General features: G+C 39.9%; 1 protein-coding gene across 1 annotated transcript; it reads left to right on the top strand.

Moving 5' to 3' along the window:
- The first annotated feature begins 969 nt into the window (after positions 1–969).
- Positions 970–24523, top strand: LOC124595534 (glutathione S-transferase 1-1-like). Its single transcript, XM_047134302.1, has 6 exons — positions 970–1022; positions 8816–8955; positions 16311–16369; positions 22586–22724; positions 23882–24043; positions 24301–24523. The coding sequence occupies exons 2-6, from the start codon at positions 8824–8826 to the stop codon at positions 24439–24441; spliced, it is 633 nt and encodes a 210-aa protein (XP_046990258.1). The 5' UTR covers positions 970–1022; positions 8816–8823; the 3' UTR covers positions 24442–24523.
- Positions 24524–24863: the final 340 nt, after the last annotated feature.

Raw genomic sequence — 24863 nt, 5'->3', positions numbered from 1 at the left:
AGCGCCATCTGGTGATCATTTATGCACTTTTTTTGTTATTCGGTTTCAAGAAAAAACCCATGGCTTTTCAGGCATGTGTGTCAATTTTTACCTCTCTATCTACATTATTGCGTGAAATAGTGAATTTTCAAACCTCAACAGGCTTTTAGCTCACTCTTTATGTTAGCAGACAACATAGGACGGACTCTTCAAATAGTTCAAATGGCTCTGAGCACTATGGGACTTAACTGCTGAGGTCCTCAGTCCCCTAGAACTTAGAACTACTGAAACCCAACTAACCCAAGGACATCACGCACATCCATGCCAGAGGCAGGATTCGAACCTGGGAAGGACTCTAATGCAGAACTTCAAAGGTAAGAAAGTGAACTGATGAAACGTATTTGGCGACACACACACAAACACACACACACGAATATATATTATCAGAGTAATGGACCGTTTAGTGCAACATCTGTTTTTTTTAAAAAATCTGTTATAAACACTGAAGTTTTATTTTACGTAAGAGCTTATACGTGTCTGCTTTGCAGGGCAAAAAAGACAATTTTATTAAATGCAGTATATGTAACTACTGCAGAAAGTGGCTAAGTCCCCATATAGTTCTGTAGGAATTGTGGAATAGGTTACGGAAGTATGCGCAGAAGCAAATTTATATATAGCACCAGACGATCATTATCAGCATTTCTCTTGTGAATATCGGTGCTGAAGAAGCTGAGGGAAGCTTCAAAAAAATTGAAAGAATTATGACTGAAAAATTATGAAGTCAATTACTCACTGTGTGACATACTTGTTCACAAATAAAATAATGCTATAAGTGGGGAGATAAGTTGCGAACTTTCTAGAAACGTATAGTGAGTATGACTCGCCGGTGTTGGCGCGTCCTATCGTGCCGGTGTGCTTGTGTTAGCAGTCACCATGACGCTGCACTTCCAGCGTTATAAAGCGGGCGGTAGCCACGCATCCCGATTTAGACGCCGTGAGACACCAGAAGCAGCGCTACGTCCAGCTAACCGCAGACACATCTGGTATGTAATGCGACAACATTAAACTTTTTTACTGCATAATATTAATAATTACGTGTTTCAAGCACAGTAACTTGTCTCGAAGTCGCTTTAAAATCTTGTGTTTAAAGAAATATGTGTGCCGGTCCAGTATTAACAAAAATGTATTCATCCAATGATTATAGGTTTATCTGTTCAGGAAGTTTAAGATAAGTGTTTAAAGCAGCGCCGCTGACGATATAATTAAAGATGGAGCCGTTGATCTATCGCACTTATTAGCTTTTTTTATCGAATCATGCTATTAGTAGGAAAGAAAATTGGCTGTAAAAGTGAAATCTGATTTAACGTGATACGCCTGCTCAAACGACAAAATCATATGAACGTGCGTTCTCATAATGAAATTCATTGTAGATGCAGCACAGTTTCGAAGCCGAGCTTTTGTAATTATTATCGAGAGAGGTGGAGCAGTGGTTAGCGCAGGGGACTCACAATCGGGAGGACGCCCGTTCAACTACCCATTGGGCCAACCAGATTTAAGTTCTGCACGATTTCCCCAAATCGCTGCAGGCAAATGCCGGGATGGCTCCTTCGAAAAAGGCACGGTCAATTTCCTTCCTCATCCTTTCGTCTTCCGAGCTTGTGTCTCGTGTTTAACGACTTCACCGTAGACGGGACGTTAAACTTTTAATTTTCCTTCACTCCATTTTGCAATTATTCATTCCTAGAGAATCGTGAATGTGGACTGATAATCTCAACTACATTTTAAAACGAAATTTTCAATCTAATCCTCGTGGGTCTCAATTTGTGTTATACAATAACATTTCAATATTTGTGTTCCCACAGCAAGAAATGTGTTTCGAACTTTGCATAATACCTGTTTACTGCGAAGATATCCTTTTCATTCAACGAATTGATCTCTCTTGCAGACAGTTTTTTTGAGATAAGAATATTGAAAGGAATCGTAAGACCAATTCTGGAGACAAGGAAAGATAGGGATTTTTTTCAAACGCTTTGTTCCAATCTCTAAGCCCCGTGTGTGAACAGGCTCAACGTTCTGAAGCTCTCCACATTGCACTGTGGTGACAAACGTCATGGGATAACCTCCAAAAATCGTGTCGAACATCCTTTTGTCCAGCGTAGTGCAGCATGTCGACTTGGCATGAACTCCTCAAGTCGTTTAGGTCCACTGCAGAAAAAATTAGCGATGCTGTCTCTGTAGCCATTCATAATTACGAAAGTGTTGCCGGTGCAAGATTTTGTGTACCAACTGACCTCTCTATTATGTCACAGGGTATTCACATCTGGCGACCTGGGTTGCCAAATGACTCACCCAAATTGTCTAGAATGTTCTTCAAACAAATCGCCAACAAATGAGCCGTAGTAACATGGCTTATTGTCATCCATAAAAATTCCGTTATTCGAAAGCATGAAGTTCATTAATGCTACAAATGTTGTCCAAGTGGCCGAACATACCAATTTCCAGTCAATGATCGGTTCAGTCGAACCAGAGAATCCAGTTCATTCCATGTAACCACAGCCCACATCATTATGGAGCCACAGCCAGCTTGCACAATGTCTTGGTGACAACTTGGGTCCATGGTTTCGTGAGGTCTGCGCCACACTCCAGCCTTCCATCAACTCTTACCGCATGAAATCCCGATTCACTGACCAGGCCACAGTTTTGAAGTCGTCTGTGGTCCAGCTGGTATGGTCACGAGCCCAGGAGAGGCGGTTCAGGTCAGGTCGTGCTGTTAGCAAAGGCACTCACGTCGGTCGCCTGCTGCCATTAACCCGAAATTCCGCCGCACTGTCCGAACGGATACATGCTTCGTACGTCCCGGATTGATTTCTCTGGTTATTTCACATAGTGTTACTTGTCTATTAGCACTGACAACTCTACACCAAAGCCGCCGCTCTCGGTCGTTAAGTGAAGGCCGTCGACCACTGCGTCGTCCGTGGTGAGAGGTGATACCTGAAATTTAGTATTCTCGGCACACTGCTGACACCGTGGATCTCGGAATATTGACTTCCCTAATGTTTTCAGAAATGGAATGTCCCATGCGTCTAGCTCCAACTACCATTCCGCGTTCAACGACTGTTAATTCTAGTCGTGTGGGCAAAATCACGTCAGAAACCTTGTCGCATGAATTATTTGAGTACAAATGGCAGCTCCAGCGCGGTTACAGACTGTAGCGTCTAGAACCGCTCGACCACACCGGCCGGCGATATTACCGCCATCTGCATATGTACGTATCGCTATCTCATGATTTCTGTCACATCAGTGTATATAATTTGCATTGAATAAAGGGCGTCTGTTATATTTAATCCATTTTCAAATACGCAGTCTTGTGAGCTAAACAAAAGAAAAACATTGCCTTTACTGTTCTCTGTTTCCGTATTACTTTCGTCAGTCTACACGGTCGGGAAGTAACTTGACATTTTTGTCTTCTGCGTGTAATCGTGGACCCACGTGTCGTCAACAGTCACGTAATGATACCAGAAGTCCTACGGATTATGCTTCAACTTAAGCAAACACAAATGCCCTTTTTCGACCGACTTTGGCCTCGAGTCAGCAACTACAGAACCATTGTGAGGCTTTTCCACATGTAGGTCTTCTTTTCCGATAGTGCGTGCCCGTAGTTCTAAATGCCTTCTAGATACAATGAATATTAATACGAGAATTTCCTTTCACTTTATCCACCTTATATTGCTCACGGCAATAGTCCTATAACAGTCCATATGGTTATGGCCTAAGCTGCTTTCATATCTGAAGAGGTCGTCTCCTTTAGACCGATGTCGCCTTACGGGACAAATTTCGATGTTTTTATTAATTACACAACATGCTCAGCGTCATAAATCGTAAAGAAAAAATAAAATTTGAAAAGAGTTGCAATACTCTGTCTGGTAAAAAGCTTTTCTGGTGGCGATTTTGCTAAAATGAATTCAAAGAAGACAGTATCAGCAGTCATAACTCTCTTTTTGCAAACAATCTTTGCGTTTCTTCGCAGTAATTGTCACTGTGCTACCAAAAATGTGCTCATCGCAAACATGCGAGTCTCTGAATCATTCAAGGAACGTCATTAGTTGCCCCCTTCAGATGTACGAATGATACTTTCCTTAACCTGCTAACACAATTAAAGATGGGTAGTTGAGCTCGTCACTTCTTCACACATATAACTATAATAAATAATGGAGCTTCCAGCTGAAAAACTGTAATTAATGGCAAATACAACGAGTCTCATCACTAATGGACTTAATGCTGGCACTTACGTGGGAAGAGAAACACGCGATTAAGATACACAACAAGTGGGTTTCTTGCAAACTTTGTATCATACAAAAGATCGTCATAATAAAACTCGAACGATGTTTAAACATTTTATTCATCGGCTTACAGAAGATGAACTACCATTTGTATAAACGTTTTTAGCAATATGACGAAACAGTATAACCCCACATGCATTCTTGTCGTGAGTTCATGAGGTTCAGGACGATCAACAAAGGTAGTAAAATCTCGTGGAACACAAGCTCGCCTAATTTCTCACCTTGTGATTATTGTCTTTCCGGCTAGCTGAGGTGTCAACTATTCTCAAATAATCCAAACATATGATAATAGGTACAGGCAGACATTGCAAACATTATTGCTGACGTCTCTCAGGCAGAGGCTCTAAGTGTTCATCAAAATTTGATAAATCGAACTCAAGACGTCATCGAAGTCAACATTGAATATTTCAAGCATCTTCTGCAAAGAACAATTCTCCGGTTAACTGCCTAGGATAATTTACCAACTGTCAGACTTTTTAGCCTATCAGACTAATAAGGTTTCACAGGGCAATTTTGTTTTAGTTACTCTGTATCTTCAAACTATCGTGAAAGGAAATACTGAGTACCATAGAGTTTAATTCTACTTCTTTTACGTTCGCTGACAGAAAAAGGTAAAGAAAGGATTGCTCGTACGTATGTCAAATCTCGTCTATGAGGCCTTGTGTGATGTGTATTTTGTAGGCAACCGTACGCTGGTGTACCTCTTTGTCGTATGTCAGCTCAAATTCAGACCAAAGTATCAGTCATCGTAGTACTAACCATATTCCCGGCAGTTGTGTAGTGGGATCTAGATTTACAGGCAGTTCACAGAGATCGAGAATAAGAGTCGTTATCTGAATATCTGATGCTCTCTGCCCTTCTGGGTGTTATGTGTTCATAAGTTAAGAAAACCTCGATGCATGGCACTTTAAGGAACTATGCCTACAGCATTTATTTTATACATTTAAAAAATCGTGACTTCCTTGGATTCGTTCGCCCTAGATTTCTCATCATTTCAGCAACGTGTAAAGAAAGTTTATCCTAATTTGCACAGATTTTGAGAACGTCAGTTCACCACAGACTTGTCAGACTGCTAAACAGACACCAGCCCAATGGAAAACCAGTAGTCTACACAAACTCTTCAATAAGTACCGATAGTTGTTATGTAAGGTCAGTGCAATTCAGTCAGTTAAAAATATTAATCAAGTACTCCATATACCAACGGCAGGTTGGAAGATGAAAATGACTTGTTACATCATCTGTGTGTAGTCAGAGCAAATAGTCGTAACAAAGGTACACGGACAATCTCAGAGATAATGCAGATACGCTTATCTCTAGCAAATATTTGGATTCTCTGCTATTTTTTTGTCTGGCCATAAGGAGAGAGGAGTCTCTTCCTTTTTATCTAAACCTTCTAATTACTCTCCCTTTTTACAGAAGTCGCAAAAGACATACATGTATAGGTATTTCTATAGGGTTACTTACATTCAAGTGTTGAGACGGTAGGGTTCTGTGGACGAACTTATACATTAGAGCGTGCAAGAGACTTCTCTAGCAAGTGAGGGAGCAACTCAGCCTCTGAAATCGGAGGTTATGTGAGCAGCGCAACGGATATGCGGAGTTGTGACACAGAAGTTTTTCAGTGAAGTACTTTTGAGGTCGCCCTTGTGATTCTAGAATACATTTCAGAATAAATGCGACTAAATACAAAAAAAAAGAAAACGGTGTTGTAAAGTTTAATACGAAAAAGAAAAATCAGGCTGTAGTTGGAGTGTCAAACACTTGCAATACGATACGGGCAAAATTAACTTTTCCGTTTTGTTCATTACTTCGAGCCTAAGAAAAAGTGTGACATCGTGCTACCCATACACTAAAATGCACTTTGTCTGAGAAGACACATCAGGTACAGATATACGGGTGTCTTTCCTAAGAGTCGTCGAGCCCATTTTCTCTAATGTTTCGACAGATATTTGCCATTTCGCTTTTGCGTTGTGTAGCTGGAGTTAGCCCAAACAGTTACTGCTCGTCACGCTTTCCATGCGACGCCCACTGACAACAAAAAGCGTCGGTTTGTTTCACATTACATCCAGTATTATTATTAGTAAATCGAAGACAAGTGTAATATGTTTGAATAAATGGTTCTGATACGATCAGCAATTAATTTTCCCTTCAACTTTTGTGGTCCTGTCCTCTACTTTAAGATTAAATTAAACTATTGCTTGGAAAAAGGTATTCTTAGAGAATAACATGTTTGCTAACTTACAATAATATTCAAATTTTTGTTTCTGAATGAGACGTACACAAAGCATTCTTTTGTGTATATGTCCCACAGTTGATGCAGTGAATTTTCCCTTGTTGACACTTTATGCCTATGCTATAATCTTCTAAAAAGTAATAATAAGTTACAAGTATACTTCACTAAACAGTAAAAATATGATACCTCGGAAATTATTTGTTCACCCATTTCAAAACATTGTTACACATAGTATTTTATCCAGCACATCTAATAAATGTTTAACCTTTAAGAATATTATAAGGAAAACGTAATATTGTAGAGATGGTTACATGCAGATTGTATTTTTTGTCGTCTTTCTGTGGAAGACCTTTAATACTTACTAAATCATATTTTTTCTGAATACTTTTTGAAGCGGAATGTTTAAGATACATAGCATATAAAGCAACTGATTTTAGAAACTAAATTTTAGACGATATTCTTTCAAACACATCAAGAGTATTTTTCACCATATTTCTATACTTCGCTATCACTATCTGCTCCAAGATGAAGAATAGTTTTCTTGCAAGACGTGTTTAGTTTACATTTGTAAATCTCTGCATGCTCTACAGAGAGTACTGTCTTACAATAATTTCACGAATGTTATTTTTTAAGTATATGAGGACAGAACGACCGTAAAATTTGCTACAACCACTACTTAAGCAATTATTTTGTTATAACATTCCATGAGGTGCTTGTATCATAAGGCCTATAAAATTTGAGAGACCCTCACGTGCTGTCCTAGTAAATAGTTCTCATTTTAATGTACTGGGTAAATTTTTATTTGTATGAATACCTCTTTGTAATTTCCAGAGTAACTCGGGGTTTGTTGTTCAAGTACTTTAATAAACAGATACCGTTTTTATCAAATGAATTTAGTTTAATGGTATGGATTGTTACATTTGTGTTAATTATCAATTTAGTTCATTTAGGAGACTACCCTATTAAGGTAGACAATTCAGCATAAGGAAGTGGCCTACCTGGATGGAGGTAGACATTGCAAATGGTGATTGCCGCAGTTGTTTGCACTCTAACCCACCACTGCTTCCAAGTTAAATGCCCCCTGTGCATTGCAAAACATCAATCTTAGTGTGACGTTTGTCAATAAAGTCTGCCCGAGAATCAATGAACAACCATGTTCGAAAGAACAGACACCATACGCATATAAGTAAATATATCCTTTGTTAGAGTGTTAACATCATTGCATACCGCATGACTAATACTTCAGAAACCGTATGGTTTTAACAGTATAGTATTTTTATGTGCAGAACTCCGTAATCGTCAGAACTTCAGACCACAATAAATTTCATAAAGCTGATGTACAGTTTTTTTTCACGCACGTGTTACTATAACGCATCAGGTATCAGATTTTACGTGCCAGATTAATCTCAAACTTCCATTTATCACTTTTCGCTTACATTATTGAAATCATGTTCTGCCGCAGTTAAAATCTACTTTAAGATTAAATTAAACTATTACTTGGAAAAAGGTATTCTTAGAGAATAACATGTTTACTAACTTACAATAATAGTCAAATTTTTGTTTCTGAATGAGACGTACACAAAGCATTCTTTTGTGTATATGTCCCACAATTGATGCAGTGCTACCTACTTCAAGATTTTTTAACAAAATAATTTATCTGAAGTTAGTGTGTAGCAGGCAGGCACTCCGTCTTTAGGCCACAAGTGACCCATCGGGACCATCCGACAGCCGTGTCATCCTCAGTAGAGGATGCAGATAGGAGGGGCGTGTGGTCAACACACCGCTCTTGCGGTCGTTACGATGGTTTTCTTTGACCGGAGCCGTTACTATTCGGTCGAGTAGCTCCTCAATTGGCATCATGAAGCTGAGTGCACCCCGAAAATGGCAACAGTGCATGGTGGCCCGCATGGTCACCCACACAAGTGCAGGCCACGCACGACAGCGTTTAACTGGTGATCCGACGGGAACCGGCGTATCCACGACAGCAAGGTCGTTGCCCGAAGTTAGCGTATAGTTAGAGGTTATTCGATTATCGCTATTGGACGGAAGGTACTGAGATTTATGTCAAACAGAAAATTTGTCCACAATTAATGATGCCACTACAAGCTACGCCGCACAGCATCAGACCTTAGTTTTCATTTTTTTAACAGAACCACTGTTTTTATTCTTCTCTTTACCACACAATATACAAAACTCGCAAATTTTCTGAGGAATTTGGCTACTGTTGTGGAAATTACTCATTTAATGTTCACTTTATTTTTAGGTACGACAATGGCTCCCCCGACTCTTTATAACAACCCTTTGAGTCCTCCATGTCGTCTTGTACGTTTGGTGGCTGGTATAATCGGAGCTGACCTGAAAATAGTGAATGGTACTGACATGAAGTCGCCTGAAATGTTGAAGGTAATGTATGTGTTAACTGATAACAAAATTATATGCTTCTAGAGCGCAAAAATATTTTGACATGCGTTGGGAAATGAAAAACTGCATAAAAGCAAACTATTTTATTTTCTTTAGATGAGAAAATAAATACTGGGAAGGCTTGGTTATGACTCCATTGAGCCCATAAACGCTATTGCCAGATGTGACACCAGTGGTCCGATTCCCGTGCTGGCATGAGAGGTGTATTCCAGATGTGTAGAGTCGAGTGACGATTTTGTGCTTTCCACTGTGTTGATTTTAAAGTATCAGTGAAACAACAGGAATCTTAGCTCAAGTTCAGCAGTTGGACACCGAGTGAGAAAATGCCAGGCCATTGCCATTGTAACAATCATGATGATGACTTTTGGTTTGTTGGCCGCTCAAAGGCGTCGTTATCAGCGCCCGTACAAATTCCCAGTCATTTCACATTCCAGTCTTCCAGTTCCCGAATGACGATGAAATGATGATGACAAGAACACCCAGTCACTGAGCGAAGAAACTTCCCAACCCAGCCGGGACCCGTTTTAACGGTGTGTTAGTAATAGGAAAGTGTCGCGGTGGTTCAATATGTAACTGTTAGACTAAAAGTTCAGACGTCTGTGATTCAACCCAGAGACGGCACTGGGATTTTTTTTCTAGCTTCTTTAGCATTTGACAACGATATGTGTACGTGAAAAATGCCATATTGCCCCGTGGTTGGAGTCCGCGTAAATTGTATCTCCACCAAATCTGAGTAAGTTCTAAGGCAAGGACACACCAACTCCAAAAGGACCTTTCCTGGTTAAGTATTGCCTCAACTTTCGTATTGTGGACGGTATAGCTTACTTACTTCAAACACTTTCTGTCACAATAACATAACAATCTCTGACCTGTACTTTCTTAGCTATCGTTGTTTGTTTACATGTACTTTTAATTACTAGAAGTCTGAAAATGCAAATTTTATTGCTCTATGTATGTAGTAAACAGTACTGGTGAGATCCATATTTTTGCATTATTCATTTTCTTATCTTTACATTCATTTTGTGTCTGTCTAGAATTTCTGCTTGGTTTTTGTTTCAATGGTGAATTAGTCTTCGGTCTCCGTAATCTGCTTTTAGGTATTTGAGGGTTCCAACCAGAGCATCTCATTTTATATTATCAAATGCTCCCTCAGTGTCAATGAAAGCGATTAGTAGTACTCTGTACACAGTTGGCGTATTCTCATATCTGTGTCTCGTATCTTCCAAACTCGAATAAGTCATCTGAAAGCTGTTATAGTCTTCTTTCCAAATAGCGTATAATTATATTTCGTTAATACTTTGGAGCGTGGGATACAATATTCGATGTAGAGCAGTTTTGTTCCAGTATGAAATCTACACCGTTGTATCCTTGAGCTTTAACTCCTCTGCTTGGTCAATTCACTTCGCCGATTCCTAATACGTCAGTTATTAAACTTTCCATTTCTGTCCTCACATTCTTCAGTATTCTACTTTGCGGTTATCTCACATTTTATGTCTCTGGTCGATATGCTATTTTTTGTTTTGAATTTTTGTATCAAATTGTCTTTATTGCTGTCCGCGTCATATAGTCGGGTAGGTGATTACTCCGGCTGATTTCACGTAAGAGGAATACATTATGGAAAATCATATACTGTTGTTGTTGCTGTGATCTTCAGTCCAGAGATTGGTTTGATGCAGCTCTCCATGCTATTCTATCTTGTGCAAGACTCTTCATCTCCGAATAACTTCGTCAACCTACATCCTTCTGAATCTGCTTAGCGTATTCATCTTTTGGTCTCCGTCTACGATTTTTACCCTCCACGCTTCCCTCCAGTATTAAACTGGTGATCTCTTGATGCCTCAGAACGTGAGCCACCAACCGATCCCTTTTCTAATCAAGTTGTGCCACAAATTCCTCTTTTCCCCAATTCTGTTCAATACCTCCTCATTAGTTACATGATTTACTCACCTTGTCTTCAGCATTCTTCTGTAGCACCACATTCTCTTCTTGTCTAAACTATTTATATTCCATGTTTCACTGCCATACATGGCTACACTCCATACAAATACATTCAGAAAAGACTTCCTGACACTTAAATCTATACTCGATGTTTACAAATTTCCCTTCTTCAGAAACGTTTTCATTGCCGTAGCCAGTGTACATCTTATATCCTCCCTACTTCGACCATCATCAGTTATTTTACTTCCCAAACAGCAAAACTCATTTACTACTTTGTATGTCTCATTTCCTAATCTAATTCCCTCAGCACCACCTGATTTAACTCGACTACATTTCATTATCCTCGATTTGCTTTTGTTGATGTTCATCTTACATCCCCCTTTCAAGACACGGTCCATTCCGTTCAGTTGCTCTTCCAGGTCATGCGCTGTCTGCAACAGAATTACAATATCGTCGGCAAACCTCAAAGTTTTTGTTTCCTGTCCGTAGATTTTAATTCCTACTCCTAATTTTTCTTTTGTATCCTTTACTGCTTGCTCAAATACAGATTAAATAACATCGGGATAGGCTACAACCCTGTTGCACTCCCTTCTCAACCAGTGCTTTCCTTTCATGCCCCTCGACTCTTTGTAATTGCCATCTGGTTTCTGTGCAAATTGTAAGTAGTATTTCGCTCCCTGTATTTTATTTTGAAAAAGTATTCCATTCAACATTATCAAAAGCTTTTTCTATCTCTACAGAAGCTAGAAACGTAGTTTTGCCTTTCCTTAACCTATCTTCTAAGATAAGTCGTAGGGTCAGTATTAGATGCTATAGCGTTGAAATGGTAGGAAGAAGACATGAGGACAACACCACGAATGGTAAACATAGGAAGATGAGTGGTAAACATAGGAACGGACCGAACAACTGCCACGATAAATAGTCACACCTCTGCCAGGTACCAACGACCTCCCTAGAGCCTGAACGAACGCATTTTCATAACAGTGGCTATCTCCAACTAATACGGGATCAGTATTCATCAGTCTGAAAAGCATTTGACGTCCTCCGTTATTCACAATTCTAGAAATGAGGATATTAATATTTTTCACCACTGATGGTTCAAATTAATGATACCTAGTTTTTCCGTGTAACCATGTTACTTTTATTTACGATGCATATCGGATTTGATTATCAAAGAATCGGTGGGATTCCAGGAATAGTAATCAGGTTTCTGTTCGTTCTCAAGCCATCAACATTGGATTGAAATTGCGGTAAAATAGTAGCTGGACTCGAGAGACGGTATTTTAAATAATAAAGAAGCGACCCTTCAGGCGCAGGTTACTTGAGAGGATCGGTGTCTATTCCTCCTCAGTTCCCTGTCTCTATTAATTGCCCCAAATTGTCGTTCTCCAACATTCGCACAGAAGCGTATTCACAACTACAATAGCATTTTCTGCAAATCACTTATTTTACCAGGAAATTTTACTCTTTTGGGTACAAAAGTGTGAGCAGACTCACTGGACAGTGCACCAACGGCCTCACAAGCACTCACCCGCACCTACTCACGAAGAACTGACCAACCAATGCGCGCACCGCTGCAGCGCTTTCACTGTACATTGCTTTTACAGATTTGGAACGAACATGTATGTGCCCAGTAACAAGAAACAATTCATTAAAAAAAGATAACAACTACCTCTCTCGGGATTTGTAAACATTCACTGCAGTTTGATCCCACATAAACACTTGCTGCTTTAAAATACTACGAGGTCGGCCACCTCACTGTTTTATGGACGTACTCATAGGCCGCCGTCACCCTGTACCAAAACGTAACGTCACTATTACGCACTCCTTTCTCATGTTGTAGTGTCAAGTGTTCATTTCTGAATGCAACGATTCACTGATTAAAAAAAATATCAGGACCATGTCAGTGGTTGTCAGTGGACGCTTTCAGTGAGGCGTCTGAATGTCTGTGTAGGAGTGCCAGCCTAATCTTCCTCAACAGCCAAAACTGGAGAAGACGGTATTGTTGGATGCTAGGGTCTGCATCGAAGTCCACTTTCCTTGTCATTCCAGAGGTGTTCCACTTGCTTCGCTTCGGGCCTCTGATCAGGACAGTCCATTTCAGAAACGTTATTGTCCACAAACCACTGGCTCACAGTAGTGGATTTATGGCGGGGTGCATTGTCATGCCGATAGAAACAACTAACGTCTCCCAACTGTTACTCAACAATAAAATGCGTTCACTTTCTTCGAAATTTAGTGTTTTCTTAAGCGCAACTATGAGTCCACAACCTAACCCAAAAAAGGACCCCCATACTGTAACAACGCCTCCTCTACATTTCACTGTACTACTGTACACGATGGCAGGTAACGTTCTCCAGGCATTCGCCAAACGCTAAGCCTTCCATCGGATTACCACTTCAAGTCATTCGTTTTCATACATTCACCGTTCAGTGGCGTCGGTCTTAACACCACCTCAACTGTCTCTTAGCACTGACTTCACAAATGTGTGGTCTTTCTGGATCTGCTCGCTCATTGTAGCTCGTACTTCTTTACTCCCTACGCACGCTCGCGGCGGCAGATGGACTGTTGTTAGCACTTTGAAACTCACGAGTGATTCCTTCTGTTGATATGTTGGATTTTTTTACAACCACTCTCAGCAATGCTGCTTGGTTTCTGTCCCTGAGAACGAGAGGTCCTGGTCTTAGTTTAACTGTGGTTGTTCCTTCGCGTTTCCAGTCCAAAATCACATCACCAGTGGTCGATCTCAACAGCCTTAGAAGCGTCGAAATGACCCTGATCCACTTGTTACTCAGATATGTGTTGATTAATCCATTTTCGATGTCCCTAAACTTTCCTGACCAGCCCATTCTGCTGTTAGTGCTTCTCTGCTGGCAACACAGTACTGCTGGCCTCCTTTTATAATGGAGGGGCCTTCTCTCGTGACATCTGGTGGTCGATTCCGCTTTATACGCGGGTGTACGATAACTTGCAAACACATGCAGACTCTGCGAAGCGGTGTGGTCGGCGCAGGCTAACACTAACCGGATATTGAAAGGGTTCTACTCAAGTACAAAACCATAAGCCAATTTAATCCACAGCACGCGAGTAAAGTGTTGCAAAATCTAACACTCGTATGCTGTCCCAACAGTCTAGATTCCTAGTAATGCTCTAGTTGAAGCAACGGAAACTTTCAATCCAGCTGCGAACTGCCAGCTACATTTCTTTGCTTTATTGTTATCTCCCCACGAAGACGCGGGCTGGCAGGGGATAAAAGCACTCATCAGCCCCCAAGTGGTGAACGTGGCTGGCAGTGGAATAATACTCTGCTCTTTCACCAAACGAACTTGGATACAAAGATGGGATGTAGATTTTAAAAGCATGAATTGTGTACAATTTTCTTAAATACATGTAAGGACATTTTTCACTGATCACATTTGCAATCGCACAGGAAAGCTGTGTACGAAATTTTTAAAAACTGAGTTGCGAGAAAGTTAAAATCAATAATGTACTGTATTAGACTTTTATGGGAGAGACCTACAATTAGAAGGAGTAATAGGGAGGGAGAAGGTGGCTTGGTCCTTTTGGGTAGTTAGTTTTGATACGGCTGCTGGGTACAGGTGGGCTGGTTTGTGAGGATAAGGCTAATGTGGGACAATGGTACGAAAGTATCAGGAATAGATAGTTTGACGAAGGTATTTCAAGGTCAAGAGGAGGAGAGAAAAGAGGGGGATGGGGATGGGCCTGGAGGGATGGAAAAATCGCCAGGGGATAGGTAGAAGCCGGCTAAATATGGTAGGAGGGAATGTGTCAGGTCGGATTTAGTTGTCAAAGAGTGGGGCGCTATTGAAACTTCCCTAGGAAAGGACCAGTTTCGTCTGGCGACCTCACTTGTATCGGACTTTCCTGCATTGTGGGATGAGCCCACGTGGTACAAGCGGTGAACCTTCCAGTGGCGTCATTGCAGACCTACTTCTTCGTAACATCGATAAGTGTTCTGATGCAGTGGTTACCTCTGGCTGGACGCTACCTGGGAATTTCCATCATTTCGCAGTCGGCGTCTGAGCCACTGTCATCTTGGCTGGATACAAGATTTCTGGCGTTGGAAAGTTTAGCAGGAAGGCACCTGTAATTTAAAGTGTGATAGTGGTGGTGGTGGTAGACTGAATTTCGATGTTCACTGTCAGAGAATTTAAGAATTAGTTGTTGGTCAGTAGCTCATGTATCTGCCTTTACAAATAAAATTTTACCGTGGCTGCAACCATGGAATAAGTGTTGTTTTGACAACATCATTTCATCCTGACAGCAACGACTTCCTTGAGGTCCAGGTACTCATGGCATACCAGTGATCTGCTGCCTGTCAAATACTCAGGGCCTATGTGACTGTGGAGATTAAGTGTGATATAAATTTCGCTTCGATGATACTGCCGCCATAAAATGTGCTGAAATATCGTTTATTACCTTACCTATGTGGGAATATCATGCAAATGACTTTTAGGTCGATTGACATCTCTAGCTACAGTTTTCTCTTCAACAAGACTGCTACATAAGTCCCGTTGCTCATATTTCTATCATAAGAAAATGAATAACGTATCTCATAACCTACCGTGGCATTTGGAGATCACTTCTCATTTGTCAGTATAATATTCTGCCATTTATGAAGATGACAAATGCAGCAATGAATATACAAACCAGAAATTGTCCTTAAGTGAACTTTATCCACAGTGGATGCTGTTGAACTCCATGACTCTTCCTTTATAAGGAGTAGAAAAATTTCCGCTATCAGTCACAATAAAATATTATTTATTCGTTATCTATACACCTCCTACGCCTAAGTTCTTTGACCATAGCCTACACGTTCCTACGTAAACACAGTGTATATCACAAGTGCACGTCGCAATAGTGAAATATGCAGATAAATTTTATAAAACTGAAACATGGACGTGAAAATGATAACAAATGTGCAACTAAGTGGAAAAACTGTCACCACACCGTAATTATAATAATGATGTTTCATCTTTATGTAAGTACAGATGTATTTTCGATAAGTGCTGGCTTGCCACTTACAATTGTTCCACGTGTATCTGTTTATTCACCAGCAAATAATTTTCTTTGTATTTATACAGTGATCTCCAACAATATAAACATGTACATGAATGTATAAACACTGGAGGATGGGCACAAACCCGAAACTGGTCGTGTAACGAATAAGTAATCTTTTACTGTAACTGGTAGCGGAAATTTTTCTACACCGGAAATTGTCATTGTTGTGTTTTCATTTCCTGATACATATTTCACGCAAAGGTTATACGAATATCTGAATCGTATGCTTTATTTATTAGTTCATACTTCAGTGTCAGTGTCGTCTCAGATGTTGCTTAAACAAATTTGAGGTACTACGTGTTTCTCGATCATTTCAGAAAGTTCCTCAACACACTGTTCCCGCATTGGAAGAAAATGGCCTGTATCTTGCTGAAAGGTAAGCACTGATTATGAGTTACAATTACGTGTAAAATTTTTACTGACTGTTACATAATGATCGACTTGGATGGAGCAAAACAATAAAAGCTTTTTGGGAAGTGGATCTGATACTGATGAAAACTAATATTAAACTGAAAAAATAAGTTTATGTCTCTTTTAGCTGTTCAGTAATAAAGTTAGCGGTATAGTAGTTGTTCAGTCTAGCAAGTACATTGGAAGAAGTCATTTACGGCCTTGGTAGAGCTCACGACGTTTCACTGAAATAGTTACGTGTGACCAAATGGGAACTACAATCACATTTCAAAACGTGAATATGTAAACGGTGTCGACAAATTGACGTAGCAGGTACTGTACAAGCTCCATGTTTTTTAACAGTTCTGGAAACAAGTAAAGTACTTGGTAAACAGTCTCCTGGCTCGCAAAACAGAGAGGTTTATAAAGAACAATATACGGTACATTAAAGCGAAACAGGGGCAAAAATAAGCTCGAAGAACTTAAATCTTAACTCCGGTTTCGTTATACTCTAAGTGAGAGCGGTCACGTTTGTTAAAATTAGTCTAAATGAAAAGAACTGAAACGAGTTTTATGAGAAAGAAATCTGACCTTTGCTACTATCGTGACTGCATGTACTAATTTCAGATATAGATTAAAAAAAGAAGGAAGTACAAAAGCTGCATGCGATTCCAAATCACCCCTTGCCTTGCTAAAGAACAACAACGCAGGAACGATGAGTAGTAACACTAGTGAAAAAAGTCCGAAGCAATAAACGCATAGTCAAAGTATATTTGATTAATGGTCACTGTGGGATGAATGGAAACTAAACAGCAGATAGTCTGTCCAAACTGGCAACATATGAGGGCAAAAAAAAAAACATACTTAAGTATCGTCTGACGTCTTTCTACAAAAATATAGACGACTAATATGAGATGAACGGAACAAAGAACGGGCACAGTGCTCGAAAGCAAGAGATCGTCAGTATGGCTGCATATCACCATGTAACACGACGCAAACCTTGGTGCACGAAGACCTTTTATGGCAGAAAGTTTGTATCCACTATAGCACAAATGACCTTCAATCATGCATGGTTCAGACAGCATGTAAACCGCAGTTAAGTGCAACTGATTCTTCGACGACCTATGCAGCAAGTATATTCTGTCAGTTAAGTAAATCAGTTAATTATCTAGTTATGTGGTGTGTATTTTCTTTTTCGGTGTTATCTCTATTTTGTTTTAACTGACGTAATGTCTTACCTCATACTGTCTAGTTTTGAACGTTCGTTTCTAACTAACTATATCTTTACATGCACCTAAGCCAAAAATTTTTATTCGACCCACCTAAACCAGCCAAAAACATACTACGCAGTTTTCAGAATTGAGAGCTAAAGATTAAAAGTAGAACGTAGATGGCTGTACTAGTAGTGACCTACAAGCCAATAAATAACAGAAAGAAAATTATAGAAACGTAGTAATGATACTGTGATTGCAGTTCTTACATCTACGAAATCGTGACAATATAATTAGTCATATCTAAATGAAACTTGACTATCAGTAGTGACGCCTTGCAACATAAAATCTATTTTAAACTTATGAATAGTGACGAAGACGATGATAAATGTCTTCCCAGATATAATTATCACATGTGCGATGGATGTAAGGGCATGTGTTTCCTGAAAAATTGGAACTTTGTGGTAAGGTCTTATGGAACCAAACTGCTGAGGTCATCGGTCCCTATGCCTACACACTACTTAATCTAACTTTAACTTACGCTACGGGCAACACACACACACACCCACGCCCGAGGGAGGACTCGAACATCCGACGTGGGGAGCAGCACGGATGGTGACAAAGTGCCCTAGACCACGCGGCTACCCCGGGCGGCTGTCTTTCCTGAGAGTGAGATTAAATATGTGTATAGGTATACACAGTACTACAAATCTGTTGCAACTTAGCCACCATTTGGTCGACCTCTATCTTCACCTACTTAATAACGAACATTTTTTCTGGTTACACATCAAACACACACACACACACTCACACACACACGCACACACACAGACCTGTCCGAATTAATGTGCAGAAAAATTAATTTTATTTTGCTTTAGTTTCAAGTAAGAAGAAGACACATGAATTGAGTTTGATGAATAACGTCAGGAGAACGTTTGTACACCATTCCAATTATCGCCAACACTGGTCATAAGACACACCGTTCTGTAGGTGCATTGTTCTCTGAGGTTTCTAGACTTGTCTCTGATTAAAACTCCACCGCCTACCACATCTGAGGGGTCTAAAAGCAAAATCCCTTCAGTTGCGTAACAGTATGTCAACTACATATTACAGGGAGCTGCAAGTGTGCGTATGTGCTCCAGTTTTATACAGCGGTCGTGCCTTCCTGGCTCGATTAAAAGTACTACGTGAGTGGATCAGCGAGAAATTCGCGTCATCAGAGCATTCACGCCTGAAAACGGGGAGCGTCTAGCAACTGGCCATTGTCTGATTGGTAGCATCTCGTCCTCGGAGAGCAACCACACAGGTCTTTGTTTAATCCAGTGTCACAGGCATCTCATGCGATAAATGAAAAAGTCATGGTAATGAATTTCTCCATCAGCGACCAGCAACACTATCTTCTGAATATGAGCAAAGCAAGATGTTGCAATTGATACACACCTTCCTCACGCTAGGCTAGAATCGTTTAGCACCATGCAAGCTAAGGAGGCCCAGAATGATTCTACAAAAATTTTGCAGACAATATCAACGTAAACATTAACAAGCGTAACGCCACGTTAATCGTCTTTCCGAGAGATTTCAAAAGGTGTTAAAAACTCACTTGCTTCACTGCTGTTATTTTCCTTTCACCACTTTTCTTTAATTCGGCAATAGAACTGAATTAAAGGCACGCACTTAAAATTCAGCCAAATACACATCATCGACACCTGTAAATTTTCTTGTAATGAGAAACAGTTTCTTCTACTAAACATGTAATACTACACGTTTTTAATAAGGTGATACTCGTTCCAAAGATTTTACCCTTATGAAAGTGACATCTACAGGGTTACTTGCACTTTATGAACTATGAAAAGCCTGTTGTGTCTAGACAAGACAGCCTAGACACAATGAGAGGAAGCCGAAAGGCACGCGCTACGCTCACGCAGATGGGCGTGAGGTCTGAAACAGGATACGTAATGAATGCTATAAAGAAAAGTACGTAGCTTCTGGAACACTTAACTTTAATCCATCCTTTTGGTACATCTGCAGATTGTGGCGATACAAGTGAGACTCTTTAGATACATGCAATGTTACTAATGGCGCCTTGCTAGGTCGTAGCCATTGACTTACCTGAAGGCTATTCTAACTATCGGCTCGGCAAAGGAGCGAGGCTTCGTCAGTATAGTCGCTAGCTACGTCGTCCGTACAACTGGGGCGAGTGCTATTCCGTATCTCGAGACCTGCCTTGTGGTGGCGCTCGGTCTGCGATCACACAGTGGCGACACGCGGGTCCGACATGTACTAATGGACAGCGGCCGATTTAAAACTACCACCTAGCAAGTGTGGTGTCTGGAGGTGACACCACAAAGCCTGATTTTTTTTTCATCTTTCGGTCTCACTCAGGAAAGCTTAAGGGGAGCCGGAGTTGGTCAAATCCAAAAAAAATTCGATTTTTTTTTGCTACCGAAAATTAATGGGAACATTCCTCTTTAATGTAAACTTTGAATTATTGTTCTACTCGCCCTAGAACTGGAGTTATTACCATTTTCCCCCACGCCTTCAGAGGAAATGGGCGGTCGCTGAATGCATCTAACACCCTCTCGTGACTTCCTGGCGAACTGCTTGGGATTTTCTCGGCCTGTTACGCATACAGCGCCTTATGTACCGCATACAGCGAGTGTGCAAGGGTTGGCTACATTGTTTTCTGTGACAAATATTACCCGTATTTCGCTACAGCTTACTCCTATTGTCCTCAGAATTTCGAACATCTACCTCCATTTAATATTGTCGTACACTTTTGTTCTGGTTACGATGCCACGTTTTAGTAACCGTGTATATAAGAAGAGGAAGAACGTAGGGAAAAGAAAATTAACACTAATACCAAGTTGCGATACTACAATGAATAAGAGCGCGGAACATCGTCTCTTTGCGGTTTACCGTTTCGAATTAGTTCAGTGTTGCGCCTGTTGTTGGTAGTATTCTACTTCTTGTGTAAAGCTGGTAGTATGCAGTATTTACAAGAATCAGGAGGGAACAATAAAACCAATTTTTCATGACTTAGCACAGCCAGAATTGTTACACAAATGTCTACACGGAAAGACGAAGAATCCTAATGAGAGCGTAAACAATTTGATTTGGAAAGTGATTCCTAAAAGGATGTTTGTAAGCATAAAAACACTGCACTTTGGCATTTATGATGCAATAGCAACCTACAACCAAGGGAACAGTGTGAAGTGTGAAGTTCTGAAGGCATTAGGATTTACAGCTGGGGTGAACACTGTACGAGCACTAAGAAATATTGACAGAGAAAGGATAAGAGGAGCAGAAAGAAGAGAAAGGCATATGAAGTACGACGGAACAACTGGCCAGAAAAGAAGACAGAAGAGGAAGCTTTTGGAGGATGAAGAAGAAAACCCTGATAATCCATCCTATAGTGCAGGAATGTATTGAGAAACTTTGATAGACATTTCCCGTAAATTAGAATTTTTCGAATATAAGGAACATTTTCTCAAAAACCATTCACGCTAGAGAGATGAAATTTTTATACAGCACTCCTAGTGGTCAAACTTACATTGTAACACAGCCATTTGGCAATATGTTCAGTAGTTTCACTTCAGTTTAATTATAAAGCAATTGTTTGTAAAATAATTTGGGTCATTAATAAAAAAAAATTGGAAGGAAACTAGAAAAGATACTCCAAAATCCCTCTGTCATAACTGCAATACTAAACCACTCTATATTTTAAAAAAAATTCAAATTTTTCTATTTGGTAGTTTATTCATAAATGTTCCAAAAATGTTTTAACATGGGCAGCATAGGCACCTCCGGCTCCCCTTAAGCTCTTTTCAGCCAGAGATCTAGTTTTTTCTCTTTTGGTGCCATTTACTTATGAAGGGGAGAAAGGAGAATTTTCAGTATACTATCTCCTTTTTTTTCTTTTCCTGATTTGGTTTTTGGTTTGAGGGGTTAAATTATAAGGATAGTTTTAGGGAAACATCCCTGACACCTTACCTGCAATTTTTTTTTTTTTGTGTTATTTCCCTGAAGGAGATGATGGCTACTCTTCCATCTTGAATATCACGAAATTAACCATTATAATTTTTAATCTCTAGTAAATGAGTGACAAATCATTGTAATTTGTCAGTTTATGAATATCAGTTATATGCAGTGCTACTAATGGCGGAGTGTTCAATCGGGTTGAGAATGAAATTAACTCAAACGTCAGTTTCACTAGCGTACAGGGTGGTCAGAAACAGTCTGAAAAGCTTGTAAGAGTATTACAGGGTACGTTGTGCAGAGAAATAACTGTGAAGAAAGAAATTAGATACGCTGCAACGTTTCCAAGTAAATTAGCATTGAAGGAATGGTACTTAAATTACGAAAAGTATACATGTACATTTGCACGCACATAAAATTTACATATTTTTGGTGACATAAAATATTCGTTGAAAAATATGTAAATCTATTGACGGCAAGCAAAAATTCAGTCTCTGAGAAATAGTTAAAAGTATTAACTCCAATTACATTTCCCTCTGCATACAGTGATTTGCAGAATATTTTGTTTAGATATTCTGACTCGTTCACTAAATATCACAGGTATTACGCCTTATGCAATTCATTCACACTTCAGTACAGGATACTAAATAGATGTACTGTATAAATAATTTCACTATGAGTCAACATTTTCGGTTTCCAACTGAGACATGTAATCACAGATGGTTGCAGCATATTTGTTATTACCATTTGGCTTCAAAAACCGCTTGCTGTCGTGATGCAATTATAGCTGTGATTACATTGGTAAGGTAAAGTTTGCTGCTAAAATAAGTTGCATTGAACTTTTCGCCTTTAGAAAGACAATGACAGAATATTTGTAGAGATATTCAGCAGGGAATCATGTAGACATAATGAATGAACACCAGACTCTCACTATGTGCCTGAATGTGCAGCGATAGCATAGACTTTATATGTATCTGAGCTTGTACGTTTATAACGATTTGGTGCTCTGTTAACAGCCGTGCCATTGCCATGTACCTCATCTCAAAGTACGCGAAGGATGACTCACTCTACCCGAAGGATGTAAACAAACGTGTCCTCGTCGACCAGAGGTTATTTTTTGATCAAGATTTGTACAACAGAATTTTGAATGTTTTCGTAAGTATTACGTTACTCTCGTTCATACAAACAAATTAATCATATTCCTCTTTTCTTTAGTGTCGTTTAGATAAGAAAGAGAGTAATTATATATTTTTATTTTAGTGTCACGCTTTTTTTCGATGAATGACCTTAATTTTTAAAAAGTGCCGAAATGCAGTCTCCCAATCGCTTTCCTTTATTTTCATATGACCGGTCTCGGGCCGTCTGCCCATCTTCAGGTCATTTGCTACAATTACGGGCTAACATGTCGAATGTGGAGCTGAAAATTGTGTGTCAAGTTAATAGCTGTCACTACAACCACCCTTCTCTGCGGAATACTAAGCATTTTAGACCAACACATTCGCCACAGTCACTCTGTCACTGACTCTTGACACTCCGAACCCACCCGCGATGTGATTAGCAGCTGACTTAGACGCAGTCGCGTGACGCGCACAAACCGCAAGTAGTCGACTTCGAGCAGAGAGTCGCTCGTGCAAAACGGACTTTTTAGCGGAGCTCAGCCCCACTCTCCTCCTGCTTGCTGAATGTCCACAAACATTAGTTTCAGTTGTTCATGTCTCGGCCTTCAGTTGGTACAGTGAAGGTTTCATTATTCATCTCAGAATTACTTTAGCCGTATTCATTTCATAGTAATGGTGGGGTACAGCCTAATTAAAGTTACGGACTGTTCTCGTAGTTTTTGTTTTACTACTGATGTTTAACAATGGATCAACTCTAAGCATGAAACAGGGGAAGTCGTATAAGGGTAAAATGACTCTTATTGAATTACGTTATTAAGAACCAGTTTTATTTTTTAATTTCGGACATGCCATATGAAGCGAAAGTGTCCGCTTGAGCCACGCGCATTTCAGAAGAATGCTGCCTTATCGTATGTGACCCCCTTGTAAGAGACTATACTCACTACCCCACAACCACAGTAAATATATAATTAGTCTGATTACTTATCATGTCTCTGAGTACACTTTTAATCGTTTCTGTTACGTGATTGATCTTTGGATGTGGTGTGTAAAGCAAATATGACGTTTATCTACTTTCACTATCTCATTTTCTGTACCTTCAGTTATCTTTTAAGTCTTGCACTTTTCTGCACCCACGTTCTTACTATGTCGTTGTAGTTTCTGCGATCTACATTCACGTTAATTTTCTGTCAACAGCTGCCAAAATTTTATGGCAAACCTATGGATCCCAGCAGTGTCGATAAAGTGAACGACGGTCTGGAGACTTTAAACCGAATGCTGGATGGCAAACAGTGGCTGGCTGGAGACAAGATCACACTTGCTGATTATGCTGTCGCTACTTCTCTTTCAGCGTTGGAGGTAACGTGAAGCTATCAAATCAACTTTTAAGAAATTAAGAAATTACGAACAACCTATCTAAGAAGTACTTGTTAATTTTCCTGAGGGTTTGATGTCGTTCAAACTTTCTCGCATTAGGTCAGTACAAATCTCCTTAAGGTCTGAGCGGCATCATCACCCAAAAAGGTCTATGAAACTCAGAAATATTAGTTAAGTTAGGCAATCAAAATATCTATGTTCAAAAAGTATTTGAGTGCTGATGTCACCTCTCTTTTCAGTTTGCTCCAGAAAGTGGAATTGACCCTACGAAGCAGCCTAACATCAAGCAGTGGCTTCCACGTGTTGAAAGTTCCCACCCAAAATACGGAGAAACCCTCAAAGAATTCCGTGAGGGCTTGAAGAAAATGGCGCAGAAGTAATTGCACATACTATTTACTGGTTTTGTATTGATGTAATAAATTTGTTAACAATTATCTAGTCAAATAAAGTTTATTAACAACATGTGGAAATTATTTGCAAAGAGTGAAACACTTTCCAGAATGAATCTATAAATATGGAGCGTACGGAGCGTGCGTTGTTCTGAAAATTCCTTGTAGGTTAAAATAATGTGAGACACGAAATATTGTCCTTGTTTGTGTCTATCAGCAACCGTAACTTTCAGTGATGTTAATGTTGTTGGTGCTAAGGCGAATAAATTCACATTTGCTACAACGAAGTCCTATAGTGTTCGCCTCTGCTGCAGATGGGGATAACGTGTCATTGGCGACCTCCTTAAGCCCTATTCCAGCAAACTTCTTTGTGAGGAAATTCTAAGAACATGTACAGAGAAATGCTGTCAAAA

This window comes from Schistocerca americana, chromosome 2 (genome assembly GCF_021461395.2).
Source record: "Schistocerca americana isolate TAMUIC-IGC-003095 chromosome 2, iqSchAmer2.1, whole genome shotgun sequence".
Lineage (NCBI taxonomy): Eukaryota > Metazoa > Arthropoda > Insecta > Orthoptera > Acrididae > Schistocerca > Schistocerca americana.
Note: the sequence above shows the minus strand (reverse complement) of the source record. Positions and strands in the feature narration are given on the sequence as shown.

Coding starts and splice junctions, on each gene's coding strand:
- LOC124595534 (XM_047134302.1), top strand. CDS start 8,824: ATGGCTCCCCCGACTCTTTATAACAACCCTTTGAGTCCTCCATGTCGT. Junction 16,370..22,585: donor GGCCTGTATCTTGCTGAAAG/GTAAGCACTGAT, acceptor CTCTGTTAACAG/CCGTGCCATTGCCATGTACC. Junction 24,044..24,300: donor CTTCTCTTTCAGCGTTGGAG/GTAACGTGAAGC, acceptor CTCTCTTTTCAG/TTTGCTCCAGAAAGTGGAAT.